The following is a 17417-nucleotide window of genomic DNA, read 5'->3' on the forward strand; positions in this document are numbered from 1 at the left end:
AGAGTTTTTCTTTTAATGGTGGTAGATTTGCAGTATTAAACGAATTCTGCTCTGGTGATTCCTGTTCTTTGGGTAGCTCCTACGCTGATACCTGACAGAACTGGCATATAATTTGTCCACACCCTGTATAGGGCGCTGAATGAATATGTCCAAAGTTGACATTAGGAAAAGAAAACTCCCCATGGTCTGTCAAAGTTAGACCTTGAGGTTTTCACCTTCATTTCTCTTTTATTACTTCACTGATTTCTGTGCCTTTTTTGTCTGGCCCACTGGGAGTAGATGGTGGGAGTTTTAGAACTGGTGTGGCTGGGCAGGGCTTGGAGCTGCTAGAACCTCCTGGCTGGTCAGCTCTGGCCTTGAGCAGTTGCGCTGTACACCTATTATCATTTTCTGTTTTGTGTCATGAAAAGGTTGGAAATTACTGCTGAAATAATGCTAAGACATCTTAAAGTTTGGAGGGTGACCTAAGATGCTGTCTGTCGTCTGAAACATTTCTCTGGCATATCCTGATACTGCTTAGGAATTGATCTCTTTATAAGTGACATGGGTGAGGATGCTGTGGGTGAATTTGCCTAGATTATTAGCTGAGAATTTGGAGAGGATGTTGAAGCTGGAGATGACGTGGGGAAGGTGGCACCTGGTCCTGCAGGTTACTATGTGGATCAGAGTGAGATAGTTTCGAATCTCAGGTTTTTAGTCTTTGAAGTGTGAATAATACTAGATTGCCAAACTCGGAGGTTAATGTGAGGACAAAAGAAGATAACAGATTTTACCTGTTGGGGAAGAGAGATGTGCTACTTTTGACATGAAACAGAGAAATGTAAGCCAGCTGTGGCAGTGTCTCACTCCCAGTCATTAAACTGTTCCCCCCAGCCAGCATCAAAGCCTTTATTTCTTGTGCTCTTAGCACATGCTTGCAGCTGGGAGCTCAACGTAAGCGTCACTACCTTGGGTGTGGGGTATGTGGGTGTGCGAGAGTGGAGTCAGGAGTTCTGGTTGAGAACTAGAAAATCGAATGTTTAGAAGTTAGACATTCCTCTATTTGCCACATCAGAAGTCATGGACAATTTCTTACTTAGCTTTCTTAATTTGGACCCATACAGTATGATCCTGGCAGTTACTTTAATAAAAAGTTGTGGTTGTCCTACATGTGCTGTCCACAGGTTAAAAATTGCCATTTTATTGGTTCAAAAGAAGGGATATTGCCTATGTTAAAAATGATAATTAGTGACACTTGTTTATGTTGATAATTCTTTCATTTGAAAAGTGCATACTAACATTTAAACTTTTCTTTAGAAGGCATTTGCTTTAAATGTATATTTATACATACAAGATCCATTTTCATCAACCGTTTCTTACTAGCAATAACTTAACAGAAATTAATGATTAAATGTTCTTAAATATCTAGAAATAGAAACAATTACTGGTGTCCTTTGGTTTTTAGAATAGAGTTTATTTTACTAGAATTTCTGGAGATTTTTCTGTGTATTTGCATGTACCTATTTTTGAGACCCTTTTATAGCCTTTTATTTTAAATCTTTCTTCAACTTTTATCCATGGATGACTTTCTCCCAAACTTTACTTTGTTTCTTTTTTTCGAAAATTATTGTTTTAGATCTTTTATTTTTAATTTGCTATAATGAGTTAGTTGGAGTTAAAAACAAAAGAACTGTAAAAGGAGTGTTCAACTTTGTGAGTCAAAGTTGAAGTAAAATAAAAATTCAGGTTTTCTCATATACAGGTAGTCACATTTTTAGTAGTTGAAAGTGAGATATTTGATGGAAGTTGACCTTATTATTTCAACTTATTTTTTTTAATCACGAAGATAAGAAGTGAAAGTTAGAACAGGCTATTTCCCGGAGTAGGGAAAATAACTTAAAATAGGCAGGGATTCATTATTGCAACACCAAGAAAGTGACCTCCGCTTGCGAAACTTTGCTGGAAGTACAGATCTTAGTGATAGGTTTGCTGTATGCCAATTAAGTCATTCTGGTCAAAGAAAACCTGTTTTGTCTCAAGAGAATATTTCTGAATGATAGTGGTTCAGATAGTCTTAGAATTAGCAAAGAATGTTACTTGCTGCATGACATTCAAGACATGCATTAAATGGGAGTGAATTCACAAACAGTAGAAGTTGTGGTTCTTCTATATGTGCTGTTGCAGGTAAAGAAATTTAAATGTTTGAAGTTTCTTAATTCATTAAATTTTCTCTAAAGATGGTTTTTTGGGGTTTTTTAAAATCCCCCGTCTACTTTACCCTACTTCTTCCCTTACCAATTAAGGACTGTCACCCAAGACTTCAAATTATTTTTTCCTAAATATCCCTGTCTCTTTGCTTGCTCCTACTTTATTTTACTAAGAATCTTGGTAGAGTGAATCTCTATTAACTCATCTTTACTGGCATCTTATACACTATAGGTAAGTGGGTCAATCCTAAATCCACCATATGAAGAAAGGTATCTGTGAACTTTGTGGACTGCTTGAAGAATTCAGAATTCTCAGGAGACTCAAATGAATAAACACTGATTCCATTTCTTTGTAAGAGGAATTTGCGCGATAGACTTGCACATTCTAAAGTAAATGCAGTTGCATTTACTGCTCTTAGGAGTGACTTTTCTTACATGCTCCCAAGGTACCTTTCAAAGCAAACTTAGGACAGTATCTACTTGATGTAAATCTGGCTCTTTAACCTTGGTGTCGCTGTTCTTGTTATAGCAGGAGGCTGTTTTAGTCTTTATTCTTCTTTAGTATTTATTCTTTAGTCTTTATTCAAGAGGTAGGCACCTCTTGGCTTTGAGGCACAGGTACTCACAGCTTCTGTTTTGTGCTCACTTTTTGAATTTCAATCTAAGAATTCACTGGAATAAGGTCTGCTGTTCCTTTTTAAAGTTCATTCGATGAAGTTTTATTTATGAATCCTTTTATTGCAATTTGGAATAAAGATGGTTTTAAATCATAAGTAATTAAACATTTACATGTTTATGTGTTTGAATTAGCTCATATCTACAGGTTTAGAGTTAAAAAGATGTTAGCATCACATGAAAAGAGGTCAGATAAAATCTTAATTTAAATAAATTCTGCTTCCTCATTTGGTCATGAACTCTTTTTTTTTTTTTTTTCAGTTTTCCACCCTTATTTTTCTCTTCTTCCTTCTTTATTGATTATACAAGACTTTAAAATACTTTTTTTAATTAAAAAAATTTTTTTATCAAAACTCTTGAATTTTCATCCTATAAGTAGTATTTTCCTTGCTTCAGTGATATTAATCACTCTAGGAGAGAAGTGCGCAATGGCAATGAGTAGTAGAAGTAGCAGATTTTTTTAAACACAATTTTTTATACCAGGAATTTTTAATGAATTTATTGCCTAGACTAGTTGATATGATAGCATCCTGGTTACCATTGTCTGTGGTAAGTTGGGGATGGGGAGACCATACTTGGGTTAATTCTGATTTGAGGCTAAATATCATAACTATATAAGAATGTATATGAAGACATTTGTGTAACCACTAAAACTAACTTAGTAGAAAAATACTTAGTTAATTAACGAATTACATTCTCTCTAGACAAACTCTTTTTTAACGTAAGGTCAGTGTGTTCAACATTCAGTTTGTGCGTATAGAGCGACCTACTTAATTATGGAGTATAGCTCACCTGAGACATTACAGGACAAAATGTTAGGTACGTCCCAGAGCAACTAGGACAACAGAGCTCAACCTCTACCCATCACTACTACGAGCAGATAACATACTATCAGGCTTGAATCAGTTAATAATGGACATTGAAGTAGAATTTAATTGACTATATAATCTAATTGTTCAGTTTTAATTCAATTTAGATTATTTCATCAAACTGCAATGTTATTAGGATTATTTAAAAGAGGAAAATAAGTGTGCATATACTCTAAAATAATAAACCACTTTTACTTCTGCTTGAATCCTAATCAGTATTCATAGACTTGTGTGGACTCTTCATTACAAACAGCAAAGTGGCCATACGTGTAAGCTTGGATGCCTCAGTTGCATGCATCAGTCCAAGGAAGCATTAATAAAACCTAGGTCCCCAAGGTAAAATTAGTAGGAAATACAAAGGTGTTTTATTTTCAGTGGTTGCTAATGGCCTTGTTATGGGCCAGTGATTTTATTTTAAAATGATTTGCCAGATATGATGTCTGAGATTTGTTTTAAAATACTCCAGACACAGAAAAAGGTTTGGAATGAGTGGGTAGGGAAAATAAATGACACAAAATTCTTTCACCTTTTATGTTCGCTAGAAAAGTTCCATAAGTTAAAAAAAATAATAATTAGCTAAAACAAGACATGACTAAACTCATTCAGTTAATTTCATTTTAGTTTTTCCTGCTATTTAATTTGTATTGATGTGTATTTATTTTAAAAAATTATGCTATCCTTGAATATTTTGTAACCTAAAAAGTTTCGTCCTCAAATCTTTTGAACACACACACACACACACACACACACACACACACCCCCACAGAGCCTATTTCTCATATCCTGAAGCATTGGGAAATCTTCACACATTGGGAATATTGTCAATTGAGAGGCTACATTTTTACATGGGAGGGTCTACTGTCATTTGATAGTGCCAAAATCAAGAGTGCCTTTGGTATAAAAAAAGTTAGGCTAAAAGACAAGACTCATCAGTAGAAACATTTTCCCCCTAGAGCCAACTTCTGTGTGCATGTGTTTGTCTTTTATTTTCCACATCTAATTATATGATGACCAGAAAATAAAATGATAAGAGGAACAGATTCTTGATATATCAGCTTTGCACAGTATGAGAGCAAAGAAGTTTGGTTGGAACTATGGGGAAACAATGAAAAAAAAAAGTGAAAAAAATGAAGTATGAAAAGAAGAAAGTAAGGATTTTTATCTACCTATTTCCTGGTTCTTATCCTTTGAAGAAATTACTCAGAATTTTTACTAGTTCAAAAACTTGATAATTGTATTGTCAATACGGAAAATTAAGTTCTATAATTATAATTTGAAACCATACTTCATTTAACTTTTTTTTTTTTTTAATTTTTATTCTTGGCTGTGTTGGGTCTTCGTTTCTGTGCAAGGGCCTTCTCCAGTTGCGGCAAGCGGGGGCCACTCTTCATCGCGGTACGCGGGCCTCTCACTATCGTGGCCTCTCTTGTTGCGGAGCACAGGCTCCAGACGCGCAGGCTCAGTAATTGTGACTCACGGGCCTAGTTGTGCCGCGGCATGTGGGATCTTCCCAGACCAGGGCTCGAACCCGTGTCCCCTGCATTAGCAGGCAGATTCTCAACCACTGCGCCACCAGGGAAGCCCTCATTTAACTCTTATGGATTCACACGTGGCTTACGTCATTTTTATATATTCTGTCTTGAAATGATAGCCATTCATTCATCATATTTATTGAGTGCCTGCTGTATGCTAGGCTTTGTGCTTCTTAACATTGTGGTTACACTGCCTATGTCTGTTCTTTCTAAAGCACTGTTTCTTTGACAACAAACTATCAACTGGAAATATTCATTCAAATATATGATAACATATGAAATTCATTCATGTCCAGCCATGAAGATCCAAGGAAACAATATCTCTTCTTTTTCAGACTTCTTTCAAACCCTTTTATTATTAAGGGGTGAGTCCTGAGACCCTTGAAATCTTCGGAGAGTCATGGTGAAATCTTGTTTTTAAAATGTGTACGGAATATAATGCTCTAGATGAGCCAGACAAATAAAGTGAGGTTGCTTCAGAGTTTCTCAACCACAGCGCTGTTGACATTTTGGTAACTGATTCTTTAGTTTCTGTCAATCGTATAGCAGCCTGCCAACAAACTAAAACCAGACAGCGCCTCTGTGTTGAAATCTTTTTAAAATGTTAACCCATCTTTCTGTGTTGGCCCTAGAACTGCAGATTTGTGGTGGTGGTTGTTAATCTTACCAATAGTTCTGATAGTTTTATTCAATCAGATTGTCATCTTTGCTTAGATGCCGTTACAAAGTTAGGGAATGACTCAGAAATATTCAGACTATATTTTAGACACTACTACAGCATTCCTGTAAGGCACTTACATTGAATTATAGGTGTCGTGTTATTCTGATTATGTGTCATTTTTATCTTCATTGTAAAGTCTAACTAGCTGGTTTATATGTGATTTTTTTAAAGAATAGCCCTTGTTCCACTTAACCTCTAGTGTTTAAATTAAATCATGGAGTTGTCATCTTTATGTTAAAGTATATAGAACTCTCAGATATTTTAAATAGTACTTATTTGTCCATTAGAGTGAAATTTAAAAACATAACATTTGATCAATTATTCTTTTGAAACTTTCTGTTAATAAGTTAATTTTTAAACATGGCTGGCAAGTCTCAGTATTTAAAGGAAGTCTACCTCATATTTGTTGCCATTAGCTACAGTTCAAGACACTTTGTAGAGGTAAATGTAGCACAAAGTCTTTCAATACAGTTACCTTTTAAGGTTCTTTCCAACTTAACATTTTATATTTCAGGATTCTCCTGACATAGTCAAAATGGCAAAGGTTACAGTTTTGTAGACTTGAGCTTTAAAACCTCAAGTCTAAAAATATATATAGGTTTTAATAAGTATATAAATATATAGAAATGTATATTTTAATAAATATGTTTTAAAGCTATATACTGTATATATATATTTCATTAAAAGCTACTTTCTTTTGATGATAAATTAGACAAGTAGTTACCTGAACAAATTATAAATTCATTGTAATCATAATGCTCAGTGGAATTTAACTGACCATTTCTTAAATGTTAGAAGAATGTTGTTTATCTATAACTAAAAATATATGAAAGACTGGAGAAAATCAAAACCTGGACTTTCTCCCTGTCTGATCTCCACTCTTCCTCTTAAATAATTTAGTTGGATGGATGCCAGAGAGGACAACTCCATGAGTTCTGTGTATTTCAAACAGTTCTGAATATAAGATATTTTCAAGTGTTTTGAGCTTTTTCAGAGTGTTGCCCCATGAAGGAGGAGCCCCTTACCAATTCAGCATAGAGAATTAAGGGTAACTTGAGAATGAGAAGCTTTGGTAATAAATAGATCCAGAGTATATTCTTCCTATATGAGATTATTAAAAATGAATCTTGAAATTCTCTAATTTTTCTTTTCTTTTTCTGTTAAGTTGCTATAGCCCAAGGTGGAACAATCCAGATTTCTAACCCAGGATCTGATGGTGTTCAGGGACTGCAGGCATTAACAATGACAAATTCAGGAGCTCCTCCGCCAGGTGCTACAATTGTACAGTACGCAGCACAGTCAGCAGATGGCACACAGCAGTTCTTTGTCCCAGGCAGCCAGGTGGTGGTTCAAGGTATATGTCATTCATCTAATACATTTAGAATACCCATGGGTTACTATAGCACTCCATTTAGTGGTGATTTCATAGTTTTCTGAAATATACAGGAGGTAGATTTTCAGGGGAGGGAGGGAGGACTTAAAAAGGCTTGGAGAAGAAATATTTTAGTATATTAAACCATAAGTTAAATAAATTATACAATTTTCAACTTTTAGCAGATTTTATTGGCTCTAAAGAAAAGTTAAATTCAGAGTAGCATAATGGAAAAAAGGAGTTGAAAACATGATTGAAGTTTTTAATTAAGTAAATATTCTTCATTTGGGGGTTAGAAATGTACTGAGTATGTTTTTAGTACCTAGTGTAGGAAGATTTAAGTATCCAGTCCTTGAGGCACTGAATTTGGGTTTTTCCCCAGTTGTTACACTCAAGTCTGCTTTCTAGACATCTCATTTCAAAACAAATGCTGATTTTGTTCTTTCTTTAGACCATTCTTAGTATATTTGAATTCTGAGGTACCTGTTCTACCTCTTAATGAAAGCTGAGTAGCGAAATAAAGCAGTTGGGATGTAGCTCTAAGTTTTTAGGGTAACCTAAGATTTCAGTTAAAATTGAATTAGACATTATTTTAATTTCATTCAGTTGTGCTCAAATAACTATAATGTGTTAAATACAACTTTTAAAATTCCTGTGTTTTAGTTTAATTCTATTCCCCTTGGTCTATTTGCACTAATTTCAAAGGAAGTAATATCAGTTCTTTTAGTTTGAAAGTCTTGCAAGTATAGAAAAAAGCAGATTATAATTGATGAATCTCTTGATAATTAGCTTTACTCTTAGGTATTTGGGGAGCTTTACTCTTAGGTATTATATGGACTATAATAAAAGTGTATGAAGAGCTAAAGTGGTGACATTTATGGAGTAAAAAAAAAATCCATAGTACTTATCCAGTGCTTTAATGTTTTCTTTTAAATATAAATTTAAAATACCCATTCTTTTTCCCCAGTACTCATGAACCCTATATGTCTAAATGAAAAATCATAAAGAATGCTCATTTCTTCCAATTTTATTTTTTTTTTATATGGAAAATCTACTAAAAACTACTGATACTTTAAGAAGGAGAGTTTTTAAAAATGTTTTGTGTTCTGCATCGATAATACATACATAAGTTTTATACTTTGGGGGTTTTAAGAACTCTTTTTCTTCCATAAGTCACAAAGATATTTTTCTGCATTGATTCTGTTAGCTTTATGGTTTTACCTTTCACATTATGTCCTTAGTCTACCTGCGGTCCACCTCTGTGTATAGTGTTGAGTAGGAACCCATTTTTATTTTTTCTCCGCATATGGAGCCAGTTTTCCCTGCTAACGGTTTGTCCTTTCCCCATTGATTTATGGGCATTCTTAACTGTGCAGTAAGTAGGCCTCATGCAGCCCCGATCTGTCTCAGCATTCTCTGTTCTGCGTGCCAGCACCACACTAGTTTTGTTGTCACAGAACAAGTGCCCCTTTTTTGTCTTTTTAACTTTTTTTAGCGCCGTTTTAGCTTTTGTGAACTATTGTTCTCTCATATGCATTTGGAATAAGTTTGAGTTCCCAAATAATAATAATGTAATATAATAATAAAACCAATGATGAGATTACATTGAATTTATACATTAATTTAGGGAGAACTGAAGTCTTTTTTTATTGTGGTGTAATTGACACATAACATTTTATTAGTTTCAGATGTACAACATAATGATTTGACATTTGTATAGTCACAATAAGTGATCACCACAATAAGTCTAGTTAACATCCTTAACCATATATAGTTACAAATTTTTTTTCTTATGATGAGGACTTTTAAGATTTACTCTTAGCACCTTTCAAATATGCAACACAGTATTGTTTACTGTGGTCACCAGGCTATACATTATTACATCCCTGGGCCTTATTTATTTTATATCTGGAAGTTTGTACCCTTTGATACCCCTTTCACCCTTTTTGCTCACCCCCCATTCCCAACCTTTGGCAACCACCAATCTGTTCTCTGTGTCTATGAGTTTGGGATTTTTTGTTTGTTTGTTTGTTTATATTCCACATATAAGTGATATCATACAGTATTTGTCTTTCTCTGACAGATTTCATTTAACATAATGCTACTCTCAGGGTCCATCTATGTTGTCACAAACGGCAGAATTTCCTTCTTTTTTATAGCTGATTAAAATTGCATTGTATAATATATACATCACATCTTTATCCATTCATCTGTCGATAGACACTTAGATTGTTTCCATGTTTTGGCTATTGTAAATATTGCTGCAGTGAACGTGGAGGTGTAGATATCTTTTTGAGTTAGTGTTTTTATTTTCTTCAGATAAATACCCAGAAGTGGGATTGCTGGATCATATGGTAGTTCTATTTTTAATTTTTTGAGGACCCTCCATACTGTTTTCCATAGTGGCTGCACCAATTTACATTCCCACCAACAGAGCACAGAATGTCTTCACTTATCCAGATCTTAACTTCTTTTAACAGTTTAAAATTTTCTCCATGGGGGTCTCTCATACTTTTTGTTCAGTTAGTTCTTAAATGTTTAACCCAGTAGGGTTTTGTTTTTTGGGGTTTTGTTTGTTTGTTTGTTTTGCTATTATGAGTGGTAGCTTTCTGTTACATTTTCTGGTTGTTGCTGGTATAGAGAAATATTGATCTTTTTAAGTTTACCTTTTATCTATGAACCTTTCTAAACTCTAATTACTTCTAATAATATGCTGAATCTTGGTGAATCTCCCTGTGATACTACGTGAATGTTTGTATCAAATACAAGTAAGATGTTTGTTTTTTCCTTTCCAGTCTTTATTCCTCTTGTTCTTTCTCCTTGCCTTTTCTTTTCCTTTTCTTTTCTCTTCACCTTCTCCGTCTTAAAAATAATGGTGGCCAGGGGTTCAAGTTTTTTGTTAAACATAGCGGGGTCCGTGGGTGTTCTTGTCTTACTCTGTCCACCTTCCACCCTGTCATCCCCTTGAAAGGTCACAGCAGTTTCTCTGTGAGTCTCTGCCCTCATCTTGATCGATCCCTCCGCAGCGTTTAGCACTACCGACCTCTGCTTCCTTCACTTCCTGGATGCTTGTACCCCCTCTTCCAGTTGCCTCTGCCCAGCTTGTAGGTGCTGGTGGTGGTACTCGGGCTGCATCCCGTGCCCTCTTCCACCTGGCTTGATTGCTCTCCCTGGATGACCTCATCCCTGCCCATGGCACACATCTCCGACGCCTGAAGTCCAAAACCTCACATCCATTTTTCCCACCCCAGTTCTCCTTTTGTTACCCTGTTTCAGTAACTCTCCATCCTGTTGCTTCATGCAGAAACCTGGGTGTCACCCATCACTCTCCCACCCCTTCTCCATCCATTCTTCTTCCTGTAGCACACGTCTCTTCAGTCCTCTCCACCCCTACCATCATAGTCCTCGTTCCGGCTGCCATCCCCTCTGACCTGTGTTACCGTGATCCCTAGTCCCTGCCAGGTGGCTGCCCTGAAGCTGGTAGCTGTGGAACAGCATCCTGATTTTCCTAATCATGCCAGAGATAGCAGCTCCCTTTTTGGCCTGGTTTTTTGGGAGTTGCTCCTGAAAGTTTAGCTAGGCTCCCTTTGTTGATGCCTCCCAATGATTCTGGGAGCTACTAATATTTCTTAAAAACAAAGTCTCTGCCTCCAGCATTTCCCTTTCCCCATTGTGCGCTTACTTCTACACTTAGGGGTGGGGCTTCTAAAATTCATATGCATGTAATTGCGTCAGCTTCCTGCTCAAAATCCTTCAGTGAATGCCTGTTACTTGTTAGACAAAGTCAGAATCCCTAACAAAGACCATACCTCTGTTTAATCCAGGCTTTACTTCCTTTACTAGGCTTCTCCCTCAACTTCTCCCTCTTTTGTGTAGAATTTCTTTCATTTCCTGTGATATGCCATGGCCCCTCTCCGCTTTAGGGGCCTTATGCAGAGCCATGTGCCCTGACAGGAACACCTCCACAATCATGTGCATTATCCACGTTTCATGTGGGATAGCACTTCCTTAGGAAGCCTTCCTCTACCTTCCAAATCTGGCTGGTGTGACCCCTGCACCTTCTTAGGGCATGTATCCCACCGTATTGTGACTCTCTGTGTCCTGCCCACATGGTGACTTCTGTTTGGACAGGGATCTTTAGTCCCTAGCACAGTCCCTAGCGTATGATAAATGTTCAATAACCATTTAGTGAATGACAGTGAAATACACTCCCTCTGTGAAAATGTTACTATTCCTGTGTGCTGATTAACCGAGTTTATCTGGTCCAGGGGATTTATTAAAACGGTACCAATAGCACTAGTCAGCCAAGCAACAAACCCCCCTTCTTCCTTTCCTTCCTTTATCCTTTTTTACCACTAATAGTTATTGAGCACTTAAGAGCCAATTTAAAGAAATGTGTTTTTTTTGTTTTTTTGTTTTTTTTATTTATTTGTTTTTGGCTGCATTGGGTCTTCGTTGCTGTGCGCAGGCTTTCTTTAGTTGCGGCGAGCGGGGGCTACCCTTCGTTGCAGTGCGCAGGCTTCTCATTGCGGTGGCTTCTCTTGTTGTGGAGCACAGGCTCTAGCTGCACGAGCTTCAGTAGTTGCAGCACGCGGGCTCAGCAGTTGTCGTATGCAAGCCCTAGAGCGTGCGGGCTTCAGTAGTTGTGGCTCGTGGGCTCTAGAGCGCAGGCTCAGTAGTTGTGGCGCACGGGCTTAGTTGCTCCGCAGCATGTGGGATCTTCCCGGACCAGGGCTTGAACCCGTGTCCCCTGCATTGGCAGGTGGATTCTTAACCACTGTGCCACCAGGGAAGTCCGTAAAGAAATGTTGAGATTAAAATCAATTTGAACTTTCTCAAATTTGAAATAAAGTTGACTAGTAGTCTTGGAACCAAGCCCTTAGGTGTGGCTGGGATGGAAAAGAATCCTTCATGGACTCTCCATTGGTCCCCAGACTTTTTTACTTAGCCAGTATGTCTTCAGTTTATGTGCCCTGGAGAATTACTGGAAACATGGATCCTCCCTCATGTTTCGCCTCCTAAGCGTCTGAATGTGAAGTCCCTGCCTTACTAGAGGTACTTCATTGAATAAGGCAAGAATGTGGTGGAATGCCCTTTCACTGACGTAAGAATGGTTTGGATCCTAATCATACAGGGAATGGGCTTTGTAAACCCATTGATCAAGATACAAGATCAGTGACATGTCACTTATTTTTGTGCAGTAGAGATGCAGATCATTTTTTCCCCTGGGCTGTGGTCTGTTTTACTGTTGAACATGTGCCACTCTTTGGTCTAACTTTGTAATCGTTAAATTTCCAATAGTGATCCAGCTCTTCATGTGCTGAACCTTCATTAAGTGATCCAAATGAAATTGGATATATTTTTAAAATTTTATGAATAGTAACTGTGATTTATTTATGATTTTTTTTAAAGATAATCTATTTGATTTTTTTTTTATAAATTTATTTATTTTTGGCTGCGTTGGGTCTTTGTTGCTGTGCATGGGCTTTTCTCTAGTTGTGGCGAGCGAGGGCTACTCTTCATTGCAGTGGCTTCTCTTGGTGCGGAGCACAGGCTCTAGGCACACAGGCTTCAGTAGTTGTGGCATGTGGGCTCAGTAGTTGTGGCTTGCGGGCTCTAGAGCACAGGCTCAGTAGTTTTGGTGCACGGGCTTAGTTGCTCCGCGGCATGTGGAATCTTCCTGGACCAGGGCTCGAACCCGTGTCCCCTGCATTGGCAGGCGGATTCTTAACCACTGCGCCACCAGGGAAGTCCATGAATTTTTTTAAATCACAAAATTCTTTCAAGGGATTTTAATTGAGCAAAAGAGTGCATTAGATTGAGCCACATGAAATTGTTGTTTTTGTGGCCCCAAAATGTTAAATATCAGCAAATTCATGTGGTTCCATAATTTTTATGGAGGAATGCTATATAATACTTACTGCTTTTGGCACAGTGAATTTTAAAAATTTCAGTATGTATGCCCTTCAAGTGAAATTAGCAAATTCTATGTCATCTTAGAAACAGCTGGATTTTATGTCATTGTAGCAAATAAAAATGTGTCAAGTAAACTAAGGTGGCTGGGTATTTCTTGGTGAATTTAGAAGTGTCTGAAATACACTTCTGTGTGTTTCACAGCGTTTTTCTGGGTTGATTGTCAGTTGTTTTTTAATCTGTGTTTTTTCTCCTATGAGTTATGAAAAATATATAAGCTTTTTGCCTACTTTGGTTACTTAGAAACCTTGGACAGAACAATAATTTAAAAGTAGCCCCATAAGAAATAGCCATGTAACTTTTAATGCTAATGAGATGTATTTTTTGCCAGAGCCCAACTCGATTTTTATGTAAAAATGAGAAACAAGAACATTGAGATGATTTATTACAGGAAGGGTTTTTATAGGGTTTGGTTTCAGTGAGCTCGTCTGTGACAAAGCAAATTGATGGCAGTGATAGGCTAGTGAGGTCATTGTGATGTCAGTACTCCTACTTACCCGGCACATGCTTGCTGGTTTGGAACACTTTATGTGGTCCTGTGATAGGGGAAGCAAGACAGTTCTGTATGCAGAAGCCCATCATGGCTGTAACTGGAGACGAAACAGGTAAGAATTTTAAAGAGGGATTGAAATTCTGCAAGATTGTTTTTGAAGTTTAGAACAATTATTTAGGAACCTCTGAGTGTTTCAAAAAGTATTAACTTTCTAGTAGCTGAGGAGTAAGACGTTCCTTCTAATCTGTAAGCGAATATACTCGGCGCTCTGTGAAGGCATCTGAGTGTAGCCGCTTCTTTGCTCAGTACTGTGCTGCTTCCTTGACCAAGGCTGTATCCTCTCTCTCTCTCTCTCTCTCTGTCTCCATTTGCTCTACTAAAATAAGCTGTTGATTCATCTGCAACCTGTTGCAGATCCAGTGCAGCTGCAAGTCAAACACACATTCTGTTCGAGTTGTAAAAAAAAAAAAAAAAAAAGTAAGCTTCCGATTTTCTTGCTGTGTTCAAATGTAGCTGCAAGACAGAATAGGAAACCCAGCGCGTCAGGGGTGTTTGTGAGCCTGCTGTTCCTTCCGTCCTGTTTAAAATGGTTTGCTTCTCAGCTAACCGGGTTCAAAGGGCCGACGTCATTACATTTCCTGGAATCGGTGCGGCGGGCAGTGGAAAGTTAAACTGCAGGCAAGCAGCACGCTGACGTCAGCCCGAGTCACGCTGTGATTGACTCAGTTCTTTCCGCTCGGCCGCGCGCAGGTGGGGGCTGCCACCCTCTCCTCCGGCGCCCGTAGACCCCTAGCAGGTCCCGTGAGCCTCGCCTTAACGTTCCGCTCGAGGTAAGTGTGTGCCTGGCGGGGCCGAGCGGCCTGCGCAGGCGCCTGGCGGGGCCGGAGTGCCCGCTAGCGCCGGGTCCGGGGAGTGCGCATCTTTCCGTGGCCGACCCGCACCCACCCGCCCCACCTGCCGTTCTTCCCGGGGGTGGTGCCCTCAGTTACAGGTAGTGCTGGTGACTTTGTTACCGGCAGTTGAGTGCCAGCCCGGTGCTAAGCTCGCAGTTGAATTCCTGAAGAGTGGGTGACTGTGAACAGCTTCACCACACCTTAGCTCTTCACTTAGAGGGTCTCGGCTGTCTTCCGGATGGGAACATTCCATTGTCTTGAGCAAGTAAAGCCTGTGTTAAATTGTTTTTCTCAGAGAAGTTTTTGTGAGGTTTTAGAGGGGCTATAGAATGCAGAAGCCGTCAGATAACATATTTATTGTAAGATATAGATGGACTTAAAATAATCTCGGATACTGCATGTCATATGATTCTTAGAACCAAAAGGCATTTTTGTGCATACATGTATTTTCTAAAAATTATTAGCTGGTTTATATCTTTCTTTTTTATTTTTTTATCTTTTTATTTTTTTTAAAACATCTTTATCGGAGTGTAATTGCTTTACAATGGTGTGTTAGTTTCTGCTTTATAACAAAGTGAATCAGTTATACATACACGTATGTCCCCATATCTCTTCCCTCTTGCGTCTCCCTCCCTCCCACCCTTATATCTTTCTTTACTAAGCCTTTAATTCCAATTTTCATGTCCAAACATGAGAGAGAATTATAACAAAAAATAAATGATTTGAGAATACCCAGAATATATTTAAATAAAGAATTTTAAAGTAAAATTTACATAAATGTTTAACCATTGCTTGAAAATAAATGAACATTTTTATGCGTTTATGTTTACAGAGTGAACATACCACTATCCTTGAAAATATTTTTTTTCACAGTTTTACCCATAATGCTTATACATGATTTACCCATTCTAGTTTAAATTTTTCAGAATGCTGAAATTTTTAAAATGTCACTTTTTTCGCAAGACCTCATTGTGCCTTTGGAAATCATTATTTTTGGAAATCTGGTCAGTTCTCACGGAATCAATTCTATTTAAAATGCTATTTGAAAATGAAAAGCATATTTTATTGGCTTTTTCGAGGAGCCCAAAGAGCACAGGATTTAAGGGGCCTTTTGAAGGTGTAGTAGAGCAGCTTTGGGGCCCACTTTTGGAGTCCCAGTTCCGCCCCCTCCCCGTGTGGATTGCGAACCAGGTGGATTGAGCTAGATATTTGACTTGCAAACTTTTTGACTATGACCCACATTTTATAGCATGATGCCGTAGACCTTGTGTGTGTGTGTGTGTGTGTGTGTGTGTGTGTGTATTTATATAAAACAAGTACATTTATATAAAACAAGTTTCAAAAATAGTGCTTATCCTTACTCTATGTGATGTACTCATACTTGTCTATTCCATTCTTTTTTTAACGCTATTTTTTTTTTTTAAAGGAAGCAAGTTCTTTTTTTTTTTTTAATTAATTAATTTATTTATTTATTTTGGGCTGTGTTGGGTCTTCGTTTCTGTGCGAGGGCTTTCTCTAGTTGCGGCGAGCGGGGGCCACTCTTCATCGCGGTGCGCGGGCCTCTCACTATCACGGCCTCTCTTGTTGCGGAGCACAGGCTCCAGACGCACAGGCTAAGTAGTTGTGGCACACGGGCCTAGTTGCTCCGCGGCATGTGGGATCCTCCCAGACCAGGGCTCGAACCCGTGTCCCCTGCATTGGCAGGCAGACTCTCAACCACTGCGCCACCAGGGAAGCCCCCTTAATGCTATTCTTGACCCATGAAATTAATTACTGAATTACTCATGGTCTACAACTTATAGTTTGAAAAGCTGATCTGGACCAAAATCAGGCTCCAAAATAATGATTGGCCTGGTAAAGGTTTTAGGAGCATTTGCTTAATAGGATCATGGAATGGAATGTGAAAGTGAATATCTATGGTTTATAGAATTATATTATTGATTCTGTTGGGTATAGTTTAAAGTTTTATTAGAAATAGTTCTTGGCTTTGTTCATAAGCTGATTATGTTTACGAGCCTAATTCCATACCCTTTAGTCTCCAAGTCTAAAAAACTCTGATGAATTGTATTCAGCCTGGATTTCTGAATTGTTAAAAAACAAACATTACAACTTATTCAAATTTGGAAAACAGTATCTTAGTTAATATTTGATGCATGAGAATAAGGATGCATTTCACCTTTGTGAAAAGAGGCTGCTGGAAAAGGTTTTTATTTGGAAATTCTCACATAAAGGAATGTTTTGGATCAAGTTATAACAGCTTCTTGAAGTTGGTAGCGAAGCAAGTTATAATCATGTTGGAAATGAAAACAACAAGTCACTCATCTACGTTAAGTTTCCATAAAACTACAAACCTGTGTGGAAGGTATACTGAAATTGCCACTGTGTTATTTCCTCACTGTTTCTGAAAAATTTTTAATGAAATATAATTTGGGATAATTGTTTCACTTTGTCCAGTTTTATATGCCTATATGAATATGTTGCCTAATAATTATGATGATGCTTTGCATTTATGTAAACTTTAAAATTAAAAAAATCACTTATGGGGTGAGTGCTATCAAAGAAGCTGTCAGGTCATGAGAGACCCACAGGAAGCAGTAATATGGGTTAAAGGATCAGGGCAAGCCTCACTGAAGAAACCATGTTTAAATACCCGAGAGGAGAAGCACTTTCCATGCATTCTCACTGAGGCACTTAGCGCAGATA

The 17417-nt window shown here is 37.8% G+C and overlaps 1 protein-coding gene across 17 annotated transcripts in view; it reads left to right on the forward strand.

The window, feature by feature from the left end:
• The window catches only part of CREM (cAMP responsive element modulator), a 65566-nt gene that overhangs the window by 38508 nt on the left and 9641 nt on the right, over window positions 1–17417 (forward strand). For 2 of the 17 annotated variants that reach the window (XM_061179137.1, XM_061179132.1), the window contains exon 1: window positions 13834–13933. The exons of 11 other annotated variants lie outside the window; for them this stretch is intronic. In XM_061179137.1, the coding sequence (XP_061035120.1) occupies window positions 13894–13933 (40 nt within the window). In that variant the 5' untranslated portion in view covers window positions 13834–13893. Of the gene's footprint in view, window positions 1–7148; window positions 7338–13811; window positions 13934–17417 lie in introns of those variants that run through there. 4 more of the 17 variants (XM_061179147.1, XM_061179117.1, XM_061179120.1 and 1 more) reach the window with 4 other exon arrangements.

Source organism: Eubalaena glacialis, chromosome 2, assembly GCF_028564815.1.
Source record: "Eubalaena glacialis isolate mEubGla1 chromosome 2, mEubGla1.1.hap2.+ XY, whole genome shotgun sequence".
NCBI classification, from domain to species: domain Eukaryota; kingdom Metazoa; phylum Chordata; class Mammalia; order Artiodactyla; family Balaenidae; genus Eubalaena; species Eubalaena glacialis.